At 34.6% G+C, this 18289-nt stretch overlaps 2 protein-coding genes and 2 non-coding genes across 5 annotated transcripts; 1 reads left to right on the plus strand and 3 right to left on the minus strand.

The window, feature by feature from the left end:
- The first annotated feature begins 850 nt into the window (after nt 1–850).
- TRNAQ-UUG lies at nt 851–922 on the plus strand. Its single transcript has one exon. It is a non-coding gene; the product is annotated as a tRNA-Gln (tRNA).
- A 54-nt stretch (nt 923–976) lies between these two features.
- Nucleotides 977–1048, minus strand: TRNAE-UUC. Its single transcript has one exon. It is a non-coding gene; the product is annotated as a tRNA-Glu (tRNA).
- A 551-nt stretch (nt 1049–1599) lies between these two features.
- On the minus strand, nt 1600–5139 carry LOC18052944 (probable serine/threonine-protein kinase PBL7). The gene is made up of 6 exons (XM_006446945.2): nt 4699–5139; nt 3829–4043; nt 3533–3722; nt 2817–3205; nt 2184–2584; nt 1600–1990 (listed from the first exon to the last, which is right to left on the minus strand). The coding sequence occupies exons 1-6, from the start codon at nt 4775–4777 to the stop codon at nt 1981–1983; spliced, it is 1284 nt and encodes a 427-aa protein (XP_006447008.1). The 5' UTR covers nt 4778–5139; the 3' UTR covers nt 1600–1980.
- Nucleotides 5140–6294: 1155 nt separating this feature from the next.
- LOC18052945 lies at nt 6295–10223 on the minus strand. Of its 2 annotated transcripts, none has more exons than XM_024191553.1 (7): nt 9225–10223; nt 8797–9022; nt 8235–8435; nt 7914–8159; nt 7226–7373; nt 6879–7110; nt 6295–6762 (listed from the first exon to the last, which is right to left on the minus strand). In XM_024191553.1, exons 1-7 carry the CDS (start codon nt 9598–9600, stop codon nt 6428–6430), a joined length of 1764 nt encoding a protein of 587 aa, XP_024047321.1. In that variant the 5' UTR covers nt 9601–10223; the 3' UTR covers nt 6295–6427. The 2 variants fall into 2 exon arrangements, with proteins under 2 accessions (XP_024047321.1, XP_006447009.1); XM_006446946.2 differs by having other exon boundaries at nt 8797–8959; nt 9225–10222.
- Between the last annotated feature and the right edge of the window lie 8066 nt (nt 10224–18289).

Consider the following 18289-nt stretch of genomic DNA (forward strand, 5'->3'; position numbering starts at 1 on the left):
CATAGTTCATAATGATATTAATATATATTTATAAAATCATGATATTTATAATTTTATTTATTAAAATCATGATATCAATTATTTTTAATAAATTATAAAAATAAATCAATTATACTATTTTTTAAACTAAGAATTAAATGAATTAAAAAGCTTGTACTAATAAAATATATTTAAAGATTTAATTTCAAGTTATTTGTAAAATTATAAAATTTTTAGTTTACTTTCATTAAAAAATAAAACGTGTTTTTTGCAGGTTTTTTCATGTGCCGTGTTTTACCCCATCTCTAATCGTACAATGCTTTTAAGGTTTGCGTGCTTAAAATTCTAAACCCGGCATAGTCCGCGTGCATACCGTACCGTGCCGTGCGGCATGCTCTATCGAAACTTATTTGTGCCGTGCCATGCTATATGGACACATGACATGCCACGTGCCATGCTAATGGTAGCAAGGTCGTATAATCATATTCTATATACAATTGACCCTACTAGGATTTTTTTTCCTCCTTGAATTTTGTGTGCGCGTGTGTATATATATATATATATATAAATATTAAAGGAGCTCCTTTAATATTTGTATGAAATCACATATTTAGTTACATATATAATTGTTCCCAATAATCACGTAGTTAATCTTGTTGTTGGTATTTCAACTTCTATGATGGTTGTATAATAGCATGGAACAAATATTAAAGAAATAGTGAATACATAATTTCTTGTAGATTATGGGATCCGAAGATTTTACGTTAATTACTATAGACTAAAGTTTTTATCCCTTACCGAAACCATGAAAGAGACAATTCATGACTTAATACAATAAAATAAAAATGTCATGAAACAAGCAAACAAGGAAGGTTCCATGGTGTAGTGGTTAGCACTCTGGACTTTGAATCCAGCGACCTGGGTTCGACTCCCGGTGGGACCTTTATAGTGACGGTTTCTTAAAAAATTAAGATGTTAAAAGTTTTTTAAAAAATATTTCCGTTGCCGGGAATCGAACCCGGATCTCCTGGGTGAAAGCCAGGTATCCTAACCGTTGGACTACAACGGATTGATGTTAATCGTCCAATCAGTTATTTATTTAATGTATCCCAACTTTATGTTGTTACAGAGGTGAATGAATGTACTCGGGCTTTATGCTGTTACAAAGGTGAATGAATATACGACCTTGCTACCATTTTCGTGGCAACTAAATTGCTAATTTCATTGATTAGGAAAGCACAAAACTTATGGCAACTTTCACATATCCAAGCCCAGGTTCATATACAGCAACAATCAAGCCAGTTCCAAATCTTAAAACAATCAAACCATAGCTTCTTAACAACGAGGTGGCATCATTATTCTGCTAGAGAATTTTCTCAGGTAGCATGTACCATGTGATTGACCCTAATATGAATTATATGCTTTTTCTAAATTGACAAGCTTCAAAGACTGTAATGCAACAAGTTACAGCTGACTGTGAACCTGAGGGGATCAGAAGGCATTAACAATTCCTTGTTACTGGTATTTGCCATACTCAATTAGATTAGAGCATTTACAGTACAAATTATAGCTGCAATATCTAAGCCAATGAAAAAATCAACAAGACCAAGAAAATTTGAACTTAATTTCCTCTCTTTATTTTCCTGTATCATTCACAGATTCATTCTAAGAAAATAAATGTCTGCATCCGACGGACACAGCTACATATTGTCAACAGCAAAAGCCTTTAGCAAATTTTTTACACTTTTTCCCTAAAGTTCTCAAAAGTAATACTGGGATAATGTACAAGAGAAGGGAGGCCAACAACAACTAAAGTAATTAATCAAAAACCAAGTCAGTGCTTCCATTTTATCTGGTGAAGAAAATATAGTCCATCTTCTTGTTGCAGCACCTGCTTCACACTTAACCGCTTCAGCAATGACATTATGACTTTCTTCACCGTGCTAAACTCATTAACTCTCACGATGTTTCAGTATCAGTGTCAGAGAAATGTCTTCACTACTACTCCAATCTGCAAAAATAGTTATTCAAACAGATAGTCTTAAAATCTTATTCTGTTCGAAGTAAAGAAATGGATTGCAAGAATTCTCAGGCACTTAGTAGAGAATTAAGTTTTCTGAATTTTCTTCGATGGAAATTTTCTTTTACTCTACAAAATTCAGCACAATGGAAGAATTAAAGAGCATGTATTATCGTACACTTACGTCTTTTGCTCATCATTATCAGTCTTTTGCTTATCATTATTTTTCTGTTCACTCTGCATCCTTTGATCCCTCAAAGTTTCTCCCCACATTTTGGCCTCTGCAACAGCTCGTTCCCTATCTACAGCCTTGTCTAATATCCTCAGTTTTTCATTTGGAGAGCTACGGCCCTCAGTCCTTTTTTTATGAACCTTATGAACTTCATTTGGGTCATACGGATGAGCCACCAAGTATTCAAGAGCAAGAACCACATCACTGATGGAAGGACGGACACTAGGATTTTCCTGGACGCACATGCACGACACATTTAAAGCCCTCCTAAACATTGACTCTGGGAACTGACCATTCAACAGTGGATCTGCGAACTGTGGAATATTCTTTCTGTCTTTGATCCTGGGACGTACCTAAAAATGAATCAATTTGGCTACAATCAGAATATTTATTAATTGAAAAATAGACTTTGGCAATTTCAGTAAACAGAGCAGTTTTCATTCAATTATGCATAGAAGCTAAAACCATTCCCACAGTAAAACTGCAGAACTGACACTGCTATTGATCTTTTGTTATAGAAGTTTGATTGACAGAATTAGGAACCTTCAACATGAAGATCTAGTGCATACAAAAGAAGAGTGTTACCCAATCAACAAGCATTCTTTCGTGACCCTGACTATCATCCATTGCTGGACGTCCCGTAATTAGCTCCAGCAAGACTACACCAAAACTGAAGATGTCAGATTTTGCTGTCAACTTTCCAGTTGTGGCATATTCAGGGGCACAATAACCATGGGTGCCCATAACTCTCGTCGAAACATGCGATTTGTCACCAGTTGGACCGAATTTTGCGAGTCCAAAATCAGAGAGTTTTGGATGGAACCCTTTGCCCAGTAATATGTTTCCTGCTTTTAAGTCCCTATATATAACAGGAGGATCTGCTTTATTATGCAGATATTCCAATCCCCTTGCTGCACCAGCTGCTATCTTCATCCTCGTATTCCAATCCAGAGGCTTCATTTCAGGTGTAAGACCTGCACAAAGATCAATTAAAACTTTGTAGCTAAAGATATTAAATGGATGGGACAGGCTCAGTGTAGTCCATGTAATGGAATTATCAGGATGGCACATTCAATGTTAATGTAATTTGTTAATGTGATATATATTATGTCAACTTAGTTGTCTTAGACAATCAGAAGTTACAGTTTGACTTTATCAAAAATCAAAACCAGTCATGTCATTATCAGTATCATCAACTCCTTTGTCTAAATATTTCACTTCTTCCAATAGCAGATATGGTTTGATTTTGAACATCTAGGTATCATAGATAAAATAAGAACTAGGCACATTGAAAATATTACCGAGGAGGTGATCTTCCAATGATCCCAGGGGCATGTATTCGTAGACAAGAAGACGCTGGGTTCCCTCAGCACAGTAACCAATTAAATGGACAAGATTCGGGTGACGCATTAGAGAAAGCATAAGAACCTCCACAAGAAATTCTTTCTCACCTTGGAAGCCCGTATCGTCAAGTTGTTTAACAGCTACAACCTGCAAGAACCAAAACACTTGTGATCAGCAAACATAGATTAGAGGTCTAAACATCCTATTGCTAAAATAATGAGGAAAAGAAATTTGTAATTACTTGAAAACTTACCTGACCAGTTTCTGCTAGTTTCCCTTTGTAAACGGCTCCAAATCCACCCTGACCAAGAAAGTTTGTGTCCTTGAAATTATCCGTCGCAGCTACAAGCTGTCTATAGGTGAATGTATTTTCCTTATTTTTATTTTCATGAGCACTGAGGGTGTCATCGAGGGTGTTTCTTCGAGCTGGTGTTTCCTGTCTCTCAACTGTATCGATTCTCGAAGGACCTGATTCATTAAACAAAACACAGCCTTAATTAAATTTTCAGGCATGAACCATGAGATTCCAATTTGTAACAGCAGATAAAGTTCAGAGGTTTCCAGACTCAAATTCAGTACAGTGCATCAGATTATTAAAATAATAATAATAATAAAGAAAGAAAGAAAGAAAAATCATGACTTTATGAACTATTGCTAAGGTCAGCTATCAAAGATGGCGAGGCTTTTCAAGGATTAATCAACTGGACAATTCTTTTATAACCCTGTTAACTAATCTTTATGTTAATCGTTGAAGGAAATTGAATCTCGGAATACATAATTATATCAACTGGACAGTTCTCTTATAAACCTGTTGACCAATCTTTACGTTAATGGTTGAAGGGGATTGAATCTCAAAATACATAATTTTCTCTTTTGCACTTGGATTTGTTACGTAATGAGCATCATTTGTTCAAGGGCAAATTTTGATTTTTCTATTCGCAGTATGATGTCATCTTTAATTGGTTTAATATTGACCAATCAAAACTCCTCAAACCCAGAAAAGAAATTATAATTAGAAGAAACAGTTGAGGCCATTTCATATCACAATGTGCTCAAGAAACAGAAACATGAACAAAAGAATAAAATAAAACGAGAGTAAGAAAAGAAATTAACGAAGACTGACCTGGAGAATCTTTATCTTCATTGATCTTGGGTTTGGTTTTCTTCTTCCTCCAGCCAAAACAGGGGCAATTTGGACTCATTTTCTTCCTCTAACAAAGAAATCAAATACCTTTTCTCCGAAAAGCAAAAGCCAATATTGCTTTCTTGCTAAGATGCACTGAAATCCATGATGCTGAAACTTTTAGTTCTACGGTTATTAAGCTCAAAGGTCATTAAAGAAACAAAAAAGAAAAGAAAATTGATTCTGGTTTTGTACGGACGTAGATTTATGGGAGGTTTTTAAAACGGTTGCAAGAGGTGTAATTTATTTTTCCTCTTCGTCTTCGTTGTTCTTTGTTGACGAATGTGAAAGGCACACGTTGCCAATCAAACGAAAATAATTGTCATTCCAGTACGGAACCCGTTACACGTTTTCCCACAGATTCTTCTAATGTCTCTCGTTCTCACTTCTCATTTATTAACGTCATACTATTGCGTCATTCGTTCATATACAACATCGTTTTAAAGTAAGATTATATAATTATATCTCTCTTAAAAAAAGGGGTAATTTTTAAAAACCTCCCCTGAAGTTTGGGCTTGTTGCAAGTAGATGGCGAGAATTGATTTATTTGTAAAAAACCCCCTACCGTCAGTTAAGTTTAACATTGACCGTTAGTTGACCGTGCAAAGACAATATTACCCTTAACAATAGTTTATAAACGAAAATAACTAAAAAAAAATCAAAATTATTAGCTATTTTACACTTTTTAAATTATTGATATTTTCTTAAAGTTCTTATAAAAAATTAAAATTAAAAAATTAAAAAATCCTCTTTAAATTATTGATATTTCCTTAAAATTCCTACAAGAAAGATAAAATTTAAAATTAAAAAATGAAATAGTCATAATCTTTACCTATGATATTATAAATTTTTAGAATTGACAAGGATAAAATTGTCAAAAAATAGGGTTTGTGCTTTTTGCACCAATAATTTTGGTTTTTTTTTTTAGTTATTTTCGTTTATAAACTATTGTTAAGGGTAATATTGTCTTTGCACGGTCAACTAACGGTCAATATTAAACTTAACTGACGGTAGGGGGTTTTTTACAAATAAATCAATTCTCGCCATCTACTTACAACAAGCCCAAACCTCTGGGGAAGTTTTTAAAAATTACCCTAAAAAAAGATGTAAAATTATATAACCCATTATAATAGTAGTGTTTTATTGACTATGTAATCTGCTTATCAGATATTTTCTTTGCTTACTACTATTGGGGTTTGGTGATTTTTTTTTGGAGGATTTTATTTATATTACTTATTATGAATTTATGAATTATGATTGATGGGTAGTGACATGTGCTTGATGACCTGTCGACATTCTATTTGTTGAGAGCTTAATCTGTTTTTATTTGTGGATTTGATAATTAATATCTGATGCTTATCCAATACATCTCATATGAAACCATTTACTTGCCTAAAGTGTGCCCTTACTTTAAATAGAGATGATTTCATTGAATCACGATGAGAATTCAGGCAACAAATAGTTGTTACCGCTTACCATATCCAGGTCAATATAAATGGATCTTTTTTTCTTTTTCTTTTTTCCTAACCCACCAAATTGACGCAACGAATATTGGATTAATAGGGTATCAAACCCAAAAGCACACTTTGTTTTGTATGCTTCTCAACAGTTCTCATAATTATGGCCATAATTCTCAGACAAAAATTCACTAAGAAAAGTGAACGACAGTTTATATGATCAAGGACGTCTTGACACTATTTTTCTTAGAACTACAGAAAGACTGAAGCCGGTTCTCATCTACTGTGCCAAAACCTGATAGATGGACGCCGAATGCTGCCAGCCTATTGATATCTCGGGGAATTGGGGATTCCCAAAGACCATCCCACCAAGCTGGAGGCAGAAGCGGTGTGAATGCACATTGATGAGACTGGTGATGGCAACTCAATGGCCCTGCAAATCGGTTCCAGACGTGCCCCCAGCCAACCTGAAGCCTTAATCCGCCTGTTAACAAATTACTTTGAAAGCTGCTTAAGAATGAGAAACTTAAGTCCGTAGAATTATCTCCTGAAAGAAAACAAGTGTTTAGATACCTTCAGTATCACTTCAGAAATGGAATTGTTCGCAATTATAGATCAAATAATAAGAGAGGGGAAATCAAGGAATGAAGAGCATATAAGTACCAAGACTGTTGGCTGCAGCAAGTGCAGCAATCAGCTGAGCATAAGTAGTCCCAACACGCCTGAAAGCCCCAGAAACAACAGCATGTTTTGCACGTGATGCAAGAAAGAAGTCTACAAATGCAACCCATCTGGGTGCAGGGCCCCAATCCTTTGCCCTGAATTCTAAACTAGGCAATCTGTTAACATCATGAGAGATGTTTCCTCTGAAAGCTTTATAATCAAAGTAAAGAACCTGGAATCATAAATGATAAAACAGAATTAGAATCAAGTGGAGAAAATGTTTGGAGCTGTGAAGGTGATAACTTTTCCATTTACAAACAACATGATACGGTATCTCAGTTTATTACCTCAGCAAATTCACTTATATTTGGTGTAATGGTTTTTGCAAAAGAGGGGGTATCAGACACTATAACTGTCTTAGGTCTAGATGTCAGGTTCAAGCTGTTCACCACTTTTCTAATGCACTTCACTGCTGCCTGTACAGCTCGGACAGACCTGAAACATCATAAACAAGAACTTGAATCATTAATCAGATAAAGTTTCATCATTACAGGACAAGTCATAGCCATCTTAGTATGACCTATCTCAATGTATGAATTATTCCGTATAAAACATAAGAGATAACTTTCTTCAGAAGATCCATAAAAGAAATTTGAAAATCCAGCTTTTCCCCGATAACATAGTGGAAGCAGTGTGTGTATATACATATATATATATATATATATAAAGAGATCTAATCAGTTAAATCCCACAGGAGAACAGATATAACAAGTTAGGATTTTCAAGTGCACTCTTAAATTAGCCCTACATGGGCATAACAAGCAAACTTTCGCCACAATTCTTCTAGAAAAGGCACATCTATTAGGTATTTAATTCTTTTAACTTTTACCCTGGATGATATACATCACTGTAGTGCAAGTGATAGATTATGAGAAGAAACAAAATAATATTAAATTCCTTAAATAACAAACCTCAATCATAGACTTATTAAGCATGATTGTTTCCTTTGTAACAAGAAATCAGAATAAGCAATACCTATTTGTGAGCATCCGCATATGCAATGAAATATCAGGATCCACCCCATTACCAAGAACCCATTTGACAGCTTCTTCAACATCTTCTGAAGGAGAAATGAGCACTCTCATGAGCTCACCAAATACGTTAGGCCGAGCATGGAGAGACTCAGGATGTCCAAATAAATCATTAGCTGCATTTCTCATTTCAGGGTGTACATTCTTCAAGAAAAATTGAGCTGCCACAGCATCTGTTGTACCTTGAAACCTGCATCCCACAATTAAACGTTAATCAATGATACCAGAGACGAACACACTGGCATCAAAATTGTTCCCACATTACCATATGATAGGTTGCTCCCATTTCCTCCAGTTGCTACAGAGGACATTTGTTTGGGGTGGCTTCTCAAAATCATCAATCCTCATAACAAGATGCCTTCCATACTTCTTTAAACAACCATTGCGTCTCCAAAGATGCTTGACTTCTTCCAAGGTAAAGGAAACATTGGAATATGAAATATACTCCCCAAAAGGATATTTTCCCCTGAAGTAGATAAAAGAAAAGAAATAATCAGGAGATAAGAAAAAGCATTATAATATGTCTAAAGTTCCCTACTCTGCAACCACACATCAGGACGAGAAATTGATGTACTATATTTAATATCGTAAAAATCCTGGACAGAATTTTTTAGCCTACAGCCAAAACATTCAATCATAGTAAAGTGATATAAAGAGGCAGTTGAGAAGTATTCTGGTGCCTCTCATTTCACCACCAACATGCAATACTATAGAATTACTAACATGCAGATAAGCTGCAACTGTAACTTTTGCTATTGGTAGAAGTAAATATTGAAATTGCAGTGATTTAATAGATAATAGAAAGGCTTGAGAAAGGACCAATATGCCTGGTTTGCCCAATGATCAGGGACCGATTCAACATTACACTCAGCGCTGCACCAGTTAAGATCTTGTACATTTCATTCCCAAAACCTGCCTCCGAAGCCTTCCCCAACACAAACCCATGTTTGCAGAACTGCTCTGGAGGAAGATTGCGAACTCTCGAAGCCCCTGTAACAGGATTCCAACAGGTCAGCTTCCAGTTTCGGGGCACCAAAATAATAGCATGTATGTCTACAGAAATTAAAATGTTTTCATCATAATAGTTCATCAGTAACAAAGCAAGTTCATATTCCCATCAAGAAATGAACCCGTCAGAAATTATGAAAGAGCTCAATAATACGTTTAAATTGACTTCTGAGCAAGTAAAACTCAACTAAATTTCTATGGTGCACACATTTTAAATTGATAGTAGCTAGAAGCGTAGCAATAGTACCATTTAAATCAAAGTGACGCTGGATCAGTTTCCTAACTTTAAGGCTTTCTTCCCGAACACTGCCCTTGAAATCCTCGCCCATTTCTTCCACCGTAGCGCACCGTTTCGGATTCGATACCGTGCTAGTCTTTGTCTCTGACTCCGACTCCGACTCCGTCTCCGTCTCCGTCTCTGTCTCTTCGAGTAATTGAGAAGAATCGACGTCGTTTTCAACTGGAAGGAAAACATCAGCGCTTGTATTAGGAGGAGTATCAAGGGGTCTGAGGATGAGCATGGTCATCGTCATCAGCAAGCCTACGCCAGCACTACATATTACGAAAACGACGACCATTGTTTGTACAGACAGTCGTCTCCGTCTCGATCCACCGTGTTTCATCTTTTTTTATTGTCAGCTGCCGCCTGTCCTCCGTTTTCAACCGACAAATACTGCTCGCTTATCAAGTGCGTGAACAGAGCAGCAGCAGCAGTAGCCACTTTACACTCGCTTTTACTAAACTTGGCCTTGTCGGTGGATATTTTTATTAGGTCCAGCTACGTTGGATTACCTCCACCTCCAAAGTATATAATACATCTGACCGTCAGTTACTATTATCAAATAGATCTGACCATCAGGATTACATGTCCTGAAAGCACATGAAACGTACAGGATTAGAGATTACCCGTTGAGAGGGTAATTATGATCGAATACGGTGAAAATAGATTAAACTTCAGTATCGGTACAAGGGTTGAGATCTATGAATATCATTTTTCCATAATCGATCCATTTTCGACTTCGAGTGGGTTGTGAGTAATTAATTAGTGGACGCGTGTTGTAAAGCAGAGATAACAATCAAGCACGAATCCGGATTCATATAAAGATCAACAATAAGCAGCGTGCATAATTCATCGCATGGGTTCCTGGATCCGCAAACACAAGTCATGTGGTAAAGAGAATGGAAAAGAAATCGGACAATTAGGGTTAGACTCATAATTGGAAAGGAAAAACATATACGGCTTTGTTTCTTACTTGTAAGTTTGAACGCGTGTGGAAGTCAGTTTAATGAAATAAATATTACATTAATATAGCTTCTGTTGATAATGGATTTGCAATAGGAAAATGTATTCCGGAAATGATGCTAATTTTTGTGTGCAATGTATTTGTCAATTTAATGTTATAAAGGACCTGTAAGTATGTGACCTGTGACACGGTAGAAGAAGTCAGGAAAATAAAGAACAATTAGTTATAAAATCCTTTGATTTTAGTTGGCATGTTGTTTGTGTGATAATATGAGAAAACTGTAAACAGAAGTATAATTGTGTGTGATTTGTTAAAAAAAATTTCATTATTTATCAGTGGAGAGGCTGTTCGAGACATTAAAGCAAGGTATCTAAGGACGAGCATTACTAAGGAGGTGCATTGTTGAGCGAAAAAATGATTTGTCATAGAGGACATTTGTCATTTCATATAGTTTATAACTTTAAGGCATAAGTATTTTTATAGTGCATGTTTGGTTTTTTTGACACAACTTATATTAACTGTAAACAAATATAAGTATTTTGCAGATGCGGAAGGAAATAAGGATTGCATTCAAGAACCTTCCTCTGGAACAAAAGCAGAAGTATTGTAATTGGGGCAAGAAATGTGGAAAAAATGTTGGAGAGAAGGGCAATTTCATATTTAGGTATGCTCCTGATCATTTTGCTGCAATGGTGGCACAAATGAGCGACGAACAAATAGTGGCTGTAAGGGAATCGAGTTTTAGTAAAGCTAATAGATATGAACTGTGGAAGGTTACAAAATAAACTTTGTGGGTGGTTGATAAGGTAGATGTTTTGAAGTCTGCCTTATATGTCAATGGAATGCAGTTGGAGATTAATGCATAGAGTTTTTCATATAAAATAGGTATTAAGGATAGAGGACTTTTTGTGGATCTAACTACACTACAAGAAAACAGGTAATAGATGACGGGAAATAACTGTCATAAAAAGGGGTGCATGACAGACAGTTCATCCATCATTTATATCACTGTCATTAATTTATGACAGAATATTTTCTATCATAAATTCCTGATAGTATTTTACCGTCATATATCTGTCACATAATATTTTTATGTGAAAAAATAATTAAATTTGAATTTGAATTTATTATTAACGGGAAATTAAATTTATTATTGGCTGGAATTTTACTGCCATTTTTTTTAATTTTTGGCGGGAAATTAAATTGTCATTTGTAAATTTATTATTAAATTTTGGTAGAAATTTTTTTATGACAAATGTTATGGGTATTTCCCGTCATAAAGTTAATTTTTTTTAAAAAAAAATTATATGATGATTATAATTTATTTGTGAATTCTTGATTACAAATTTAATTAATTAATAAAAATGAATATCGTCAAAAAAACTAAAAGCAATTAATATTAATTAACCTCCATTCAATCCAACAAGTTAATTTTGAAAACAAATATGTCTAGTATTCAATGTCATCACAGCCAATACATAATAAAACATCCCAAATAAAAAAGAAAAAAATTCCAAAATATAAAACAATACTTAAATCCCAATTAAACTCCAAGAAAAGCAATTCAAATTCTAGTTGTTGTGCAAATTTTATTGAATTCGCAAGTGCACAAATCTATTGTAGAATAGATTAATGGTGACGAGTGTCGATCCCACGAGTAGATGTATTTTAATTATATGTAGAATTAATTTTGTATGAGGGTGGTTGGATTTGTGGTGAAAATGATTTATATTATCCTAAAATTGGAATTGAAATGGCGAGAATAAATTTAAGAAAAATCTATTAAAATGACGTACTTGGGTATCTGGATCCGCATCAACATGCACCATGGGCTAAATATTCCTTATTAATGTCAATTAAATCATGAGGGGGGTTTCCATACCTTATGAACCACACTCTAATCAATATGGTGCTAAAGGCTTATTGTGCCAAATAATAATAACCTTGTACTAAAGAGCCGGTGAAACCAGGGCGGTATCTAGACAAGATTATTATTATTTGTCGACGAAAAGTCAAAACATCCACAAAAATTAGAGGGGAAGAGAAAATAAATTTACCAAATAAAGTCCATGGCACATGTTGAGACTTTATCTTCAACCCAAACTTGAAAGAAAATTAGCTACTCATAATTGAACTAGGGGTAAAATAAAAATTTATTAAAATATGTAGAAAATACAAGATGGAGAAGGAATTATAGAAAATGAAGGTAAAAAATGAATTCAGGGATGTCAAATTAGGAGGGAGAGACCCCGTTTTTATAGATACATTGAGTAAATCATGACCATCGGATTAAAAACTGTTTGGACGCTTAGGATTGCGCCACGTCATCAGTCAACAGTATGCAGTTTGACCATGCGGTTTGAGCAGTCAACTGGCTTGAACAGTGACGCGGTTTGGATGAAAATAATCTTGTGTATATGCATATACCGTATGCACGATTTTTGGTCCACTAACATGCTGCCACGTCACCGATCAACAATGTATAAGAATTTTGTCCAATAGAATCATGACACCTCATCAGTCAATGGCACATCATCGGCCAATGCCACGTCATCATTCCGTATGTGTGAACAGTGTCGCGAATAGTAACATGGATGGTACCGTACATATGAACAACGCCATTTTTTCTTTTATGCTCCTCCGAAGGTTTTCGATTGTCCTGAGTTCAAAAGTGATGTCCGTTTTGCCATCTGAGCTCTCGTTCATTGTGAAATGACCATGATGCCCCTAAAATGCATAAAATACTTAATTAAAATAAAATACGCATAATTAAATCACAAGAAACTTAAATACATAAAAGTAGGAATGTTAGTAAAACTTGAAGTATAAAATAATGATTTTCTCCTTTATAAATATACATTTTCTAACACTCAACACCCCCCCAACCAGCTTATTGCTAGTCCCTAGTAAATAAAGTGAAAAAAAAATTCAAACCCAAATTTTTTTTTAACACTCTTGTTTATTCAATCTGATTAATGATAACAAACAAATAAAAGTATAAGCATTATCTCCAGTCTAAAGAAACATCATACCCACATCAACCATCCACATGAATCAGCCTAGTAGACTTTGTCACAGTTACTTTCAAGAATGACATGTCAAACCCCAAAATCTCACTGGAAGTAGTGACACTCTCACAAGAAAATTAAACCCAATAAAAATAGTCACTCCAATGTATGCTAAATTTGAGAGAAAATAATACAGAAGTAATATCACACGCTTTCACCAAGATGAAAGAAATTTGCCCATAGCTTAAAAATAACACGATCTAAAGTCAAAATGCTAGTCAACCCAATGTATTCATTTTTTTACTTTTTATTTTTATTATTAATTTTTATGCATCACTATATCTTTTTAGCCCATATATCTAGCTTCTACTTCAGACTATAGCTCCCTAAAATCAGGAAGAACTTTTATTAGGATGTAACGTAGGCTAAGAACATAGCTAACAAATGAAGGAAAATAGGAAAAAATATATATATTTGAGAAAAAGTAGAAATCTTTTGAAAATTACAAGGTGGATTTCACCTATTATTATTTTTTTTAAACAACAATTTTTTTTGTTTTTTTTGTTTGGCACAACTTCACTGAACAAAATAATTATTTATATTTTTCTCAAACATAAATAGGTGATGAAACTTGTAAGATATCGGGTAATACTCCAAATTGGAGTGGGTTAAGATGATAAGTTTGACAAAGAAATTTTTTTAAAAAAAGGCTCAAAAGGGTTAACTATGGATTTTTCACAAAAGGATAGCTTGAAAGGCTCAAACGAGTCAAAGATGGTATTTCCATCATCTTTTAGGGCTCTAAATAATTTTACATTTCTACTAGTTAGATGGACCTCAAGATGTAGCAACAAACATTTTTTTTCTTTTTTTATCTTAATTTTTTTTTCTTTTTAGAGGGTTGACTTAAAAGAAATCTAGAGATCGTATATAAAATAATAAACTGCTAAGCTGTATGAAGAATGGGCAAAATAGGATACTCTCCAAGAAAAATGATAGGCTAAAAAAAAAAAAACTCACTTGGTGCTTATTATGACATGTGCATTCTTTTAATCAACTCATATTTGTCTCCGACATCAACATGTAGAATAACAAATATAGTGTAACATCACTTAAGACCAAAGATAATATACATACTAAAATTTGAAAGTCATCCTGTCATCCTGTCATCCAATATAAAAAAAAATACACAATGTTTTTTTTAACGACAGTCTAACCCCCAACATATTCTAAACATGAAAAGAAAATATGCATGCAGAAAGGTGAAAATGATGTAGAAAAACTAATTAGTAAAGTTACACTTAAAATGATAGAAAAAGAAAATATTTTTTTTAAACTAAGAAGATGCGTTTCTAGAGGCACCACACTCTATATTCAGCCATCTTCGACTCAAAAATTTTAAAATGCATATTTATAAAGGAGAAATTAAAAAGAAAAGTTTTTTTTTCAAACCAAGAAGATGCGTTTCTAGAGTCACTACACTCCATATTCAGCAATCTTCAACACAAAAAGTTAGCCACGGTTAGTTTCCACAACAAAAAATTAGTAAAAACGTAACCAAGATTTCACAATTATCAACTATTCCCTCCCCTCAACCAGAACGAAACATTGCTCTCAATTTTTTAAAGGAAAAAAGTAGAGTTTAGAAGACATCACCTGAGTGGTGCAACACAGAAGAAAATATTTACAAGTGGAGAGTTAAATCTAATTTTTGCTTCTTACTGTGGCTACTGTTACCATTATTATTTGGACGCTCCAACACAAAGGTCCATGGGTCTGGTTCCAATTTATAAGTTTGTAACAGATCAAGTAGTTCATTAGCAGTGTGAGCACAAATAAAAAGTTTTTTCGCTGTGAAATGAATGAAATAATTTTTTTATTACATGGTTAAGAAATGCGATGAAGCCATCATAAAAGTTATTGACATTTAACAAACCGATGGGTTTCTGGTGAATGTGCAGATGGGCCCAAGATGTTAATGTGATAAGCGCCTCTAGAATTGAAAGATCTCCTAGCATCAACATGATTAAGCATTTCAGTTATTCTTTCTTGCATACCTGAGACGACTAACTCTTCTCCAGTCGGTGAGTCAGACAAACTGCCCAAAGTTTTTAGGGCCCTTGGAATGATGCCTAACACTTGGCTTCCTCTGACAAAAACAGCTTCTGAGACCAATTTTGATAACCCTTGGTTACCTCCTCCATACACCAAGTGTAATTTTCTCTCTGCTATACTTCGACCAAGATCTATGGCTGCATCAATGAACTCTTTATGTTTGCCATAGTTAAATCTAGAAAGCACACAAATGTTCTTGAATTGTTTGTTGGGAGTAGCTGCCATTGGGATACTTCTCAAAAATAATTTGTGAGTGCTTAACAAAAAGTCATATTTAAGAATCTTGGTGACAGTGGGTCACAGCTGTGTATGAGGTAGCATGTCAATGTCAATTAACGCGTAAAGCACATGACTCAAAAGTCAAAAAGCAAACAGTAAAAAGGAAAAAAATGAGGAAAAAAATTATTAAAGACAATAACGCAAATGATAAAACAACAGTGAAATAAAATAACAGTGAAGTAAAATGATATTTACAGGTAGTTGCGACTGTGGCTCACATCTTCCTCTAGTTTTGCGTCCAGAAACGGCTTGAACGCCCTCTATGGGTCGATGATAGGCTTCCCATCTAGTTTTCTTATAAACTGGCAAACATGGTCGTTTATAGTCAGATTCCCGAGACTATCGTGCATGCTCTTTCTTGAATAATGGCCATAATTGGAGAATCGCTCCTTGTACATATCCATTGGGATGCGTTTCAAGAGACAAAAGGATATCATCCAATGACTCCTTAATCAAGCCATCCTTAATGAATTGAATCTTATCTTCCCTGTTATCAGACACCATTCTTAAAGAATATGATTTTTTATCGCAACTCATTCTGACACACTTATGACAAGCAACAGAAATTCTTTGAGCTCTTCGTTTTCTTGCATAATTTCCTTTACCACAACCAGGCATGCATGCAATAAATTTTGGAGGTAACTCACCTGCCAATTGCACTTTGGCCTCAATTAACCAGCGGATGTCAGCAGGTATGTTATTCCTTATGAGCAATTGCATGCTTTCGGACCAAACTTTATAAATTGTAAGGAGGGCATTCTGAGGAAGTGAAGGGAATTGATAATGAAGCTTTGCTAGAATCTCATTTATGTCCATACCTTCGCCTCAGAAGATTAGTTTTTATGGGAAACTGAAGTAACCGACTTGATTGTCACGGAGTACCGTTATCCGCCACTTTGCCGGGGTAACAAACTAAAACACACAAACAAAGAAAAACAAACTAAAACATATAAAGAAAATTACAATCATCCTCTTATTGAATTGGCCTCAAGCTCCAACTGGATGTTGTAGACACATCTCTCAATGTCTTTGAGTTGGCTTTCTAAATCCTCAACATGGGATACTAACTCTGGTGGTTGTAGAGCCCAAATATGATGTGTTTTACAAAATTGAATCTGCCTTTTGAAATGAGATTTTACATGTTGAAGTGGTCTAAGAATGTCCAGGAGGAATTGTTTAGCTATGGCACTCATGATTAACAATGATAAGAGAAAACGTAATGGTTAAACAAACACACTTATGCAAAAATAATTTCAATTAGTAAAAAATAGTAAAAAGAAATAACAAAAAATCAAATCACCGAAAAGAAAAAAAATCTTAATTCAAATCTGGTGGGTCACTTAAATTTATTTCGATGTCCTCTCCATGTGGTTGGTACTCTAGATATGACTTTAATCTTTGACCATTAACTTTAAACGTGACACCATTCTTTGGGTCCTTAATTTCAATTACCCCACGTGAAAAAACAGTGTGGACAATAAAGGGGCCAAACCATCGAGAGCGTAACTTACCTAGGAATAGGTGCAAGCGAGAATTGAATAAAAGCGCTTTCTGGCCTGGAGTGAAAGATTTTCTCATAATTTGCTTGTCATGAAAGACTTTCATTCGCTGCTTGTAAATTTTGGCATTTTCGTATGCATCATTGCAAATTTCTTCAAGTTCTGCCAGTTGTAATACTAATGTTATTGGTGTCAATGTGCAAGTGTACACAATAAGTAATAAAGTGATGAGTATTCAAGATCGTCTCCACAAGGGTTGATGTTATTAGACTTGCTACAACAATCTTAACAGTGCAGATTTTATGTCTAAATTAAGATAAACAATTGATGAAACTAATTTACTAATTAAAATAAAAACACAATAAATAAAATGCAACAAAGTAGATTATCACGTCAAACTCAAGGATAAAAACAATGAAAATATAGAGTAGTTGAGTGAATAAACTCTCTTAATGGTCTTGACTATTTTCTAATGGTTGGCTCGGTTGCTGCAGTATTTGCTACAGCACTGGGCAGAATCCTTATGTATCCTCAGCCGTCGCATGTTGGATATTTTATATCTATATGCAACCTAACAGTGATCAGTTGTTATGCCAACATAAGATATAACATTACACGCTTAGGTTTTATTTACCCTACAAGCATGACCCTTTTGGGACTCAAGTAAAACTCAATTCGGGAAACTTAATTTAAGATCAAATATTGTTCTGATATGTTCCGCTAAGATAAGCCCTTTTGCGGCTCTTCATTAGCTAGTATCATTAAATAAGTGATCAACCGAAATAACGAATAAAATAAATACTATCAAAACAAACTGCTACAGCAAACATGCAGCAACACATATTTCTAGTCAATAAACCATCAAGATTGTTTATCACTTAACTACAAATAAATTTAGTTCATGGTTTGTAAAAGAAAAATAAAGAACAAAGTTTCAGCTATGAAACACACCTCCATAAATAAATAGAAAACGAGAAAACAAGAGAAGAATAAGAATGATTGAGCTCCCAATTGATTTCTATAAATTCTCCTCTTGTGCAGCCCTTAATCTCTCTCTTGAATCTTGTTTTTCTTTTGTTTCTTTGTGTTTTTCTCCTTGGGTGACGGCTCTCCTTAATCCTTATGATGTGTGCTTCTTTTATAGTTGAAAATTAGGGTAAACGGAAG

This window comes from Citrus clementina, unplaced genomic scaffold (assembly GCF_000493195.1).
Source record: "Citrus clementina cultivar Clemenules unplaced genomic scaffold, Citrus_clementina_v1.0 scaffold_2, whole genome shotgun sequence".
In the NCBI taxonomy this organism is placed as follows: Eukaryota; Viridiplantae; Streptophyta; class Magnoliopsida; order Sapindales; family Rutaceae; genus Citrus; species Citrus x clementina.

Excerpts from the sequence above, each read along its gene's own strand:
- LOC18052945 (XM_024191553.1), bottom strand. The coding sequence starts at position 9,600 with ATGAAACACGGTGGATCGAGACGGAGACGACTGTCTGTACAAACAATG. Across the intron at positions 7,374-7,913 it reads ATGCGGATGCTCACAAATAG|GTCTGTCCGAGCTGTACAGG; the intron begins GTATTGCTTATT and ends ATGATGTTTCAG. Across the intron at positions 7,111-7,225 it reads ATATAAGTGAATTTGCTGAG|GTTCTTTACTTTGATTATAA; the intron begins GTAATAAACTGA and ends TTATGATTCCAG.
- LOC18052944 (XM_006446945.2), bottom strand. The coding sequence starts at position 4,777 with ATGAGTCCAAATTGCCCCTGTTTTGGCTGGAGGAAGAAGAAAACCAAA. Across the intron at positions 3,206-3,532 it reads ATTGGAAGATCACCTCCTCG|GTCTTACACCTGAAATGAAG; the intron begins GTAATATTTTCA and ends ATCTTTGTGCAG. Across the intron at positions 2,585-2,816 it reads AAAGAATGCTTGTTGATTGG|GTACGTCCCAGGATCAAAGA; the intron begins GTAACACTCTTC and ends ATTCATTTTTAG.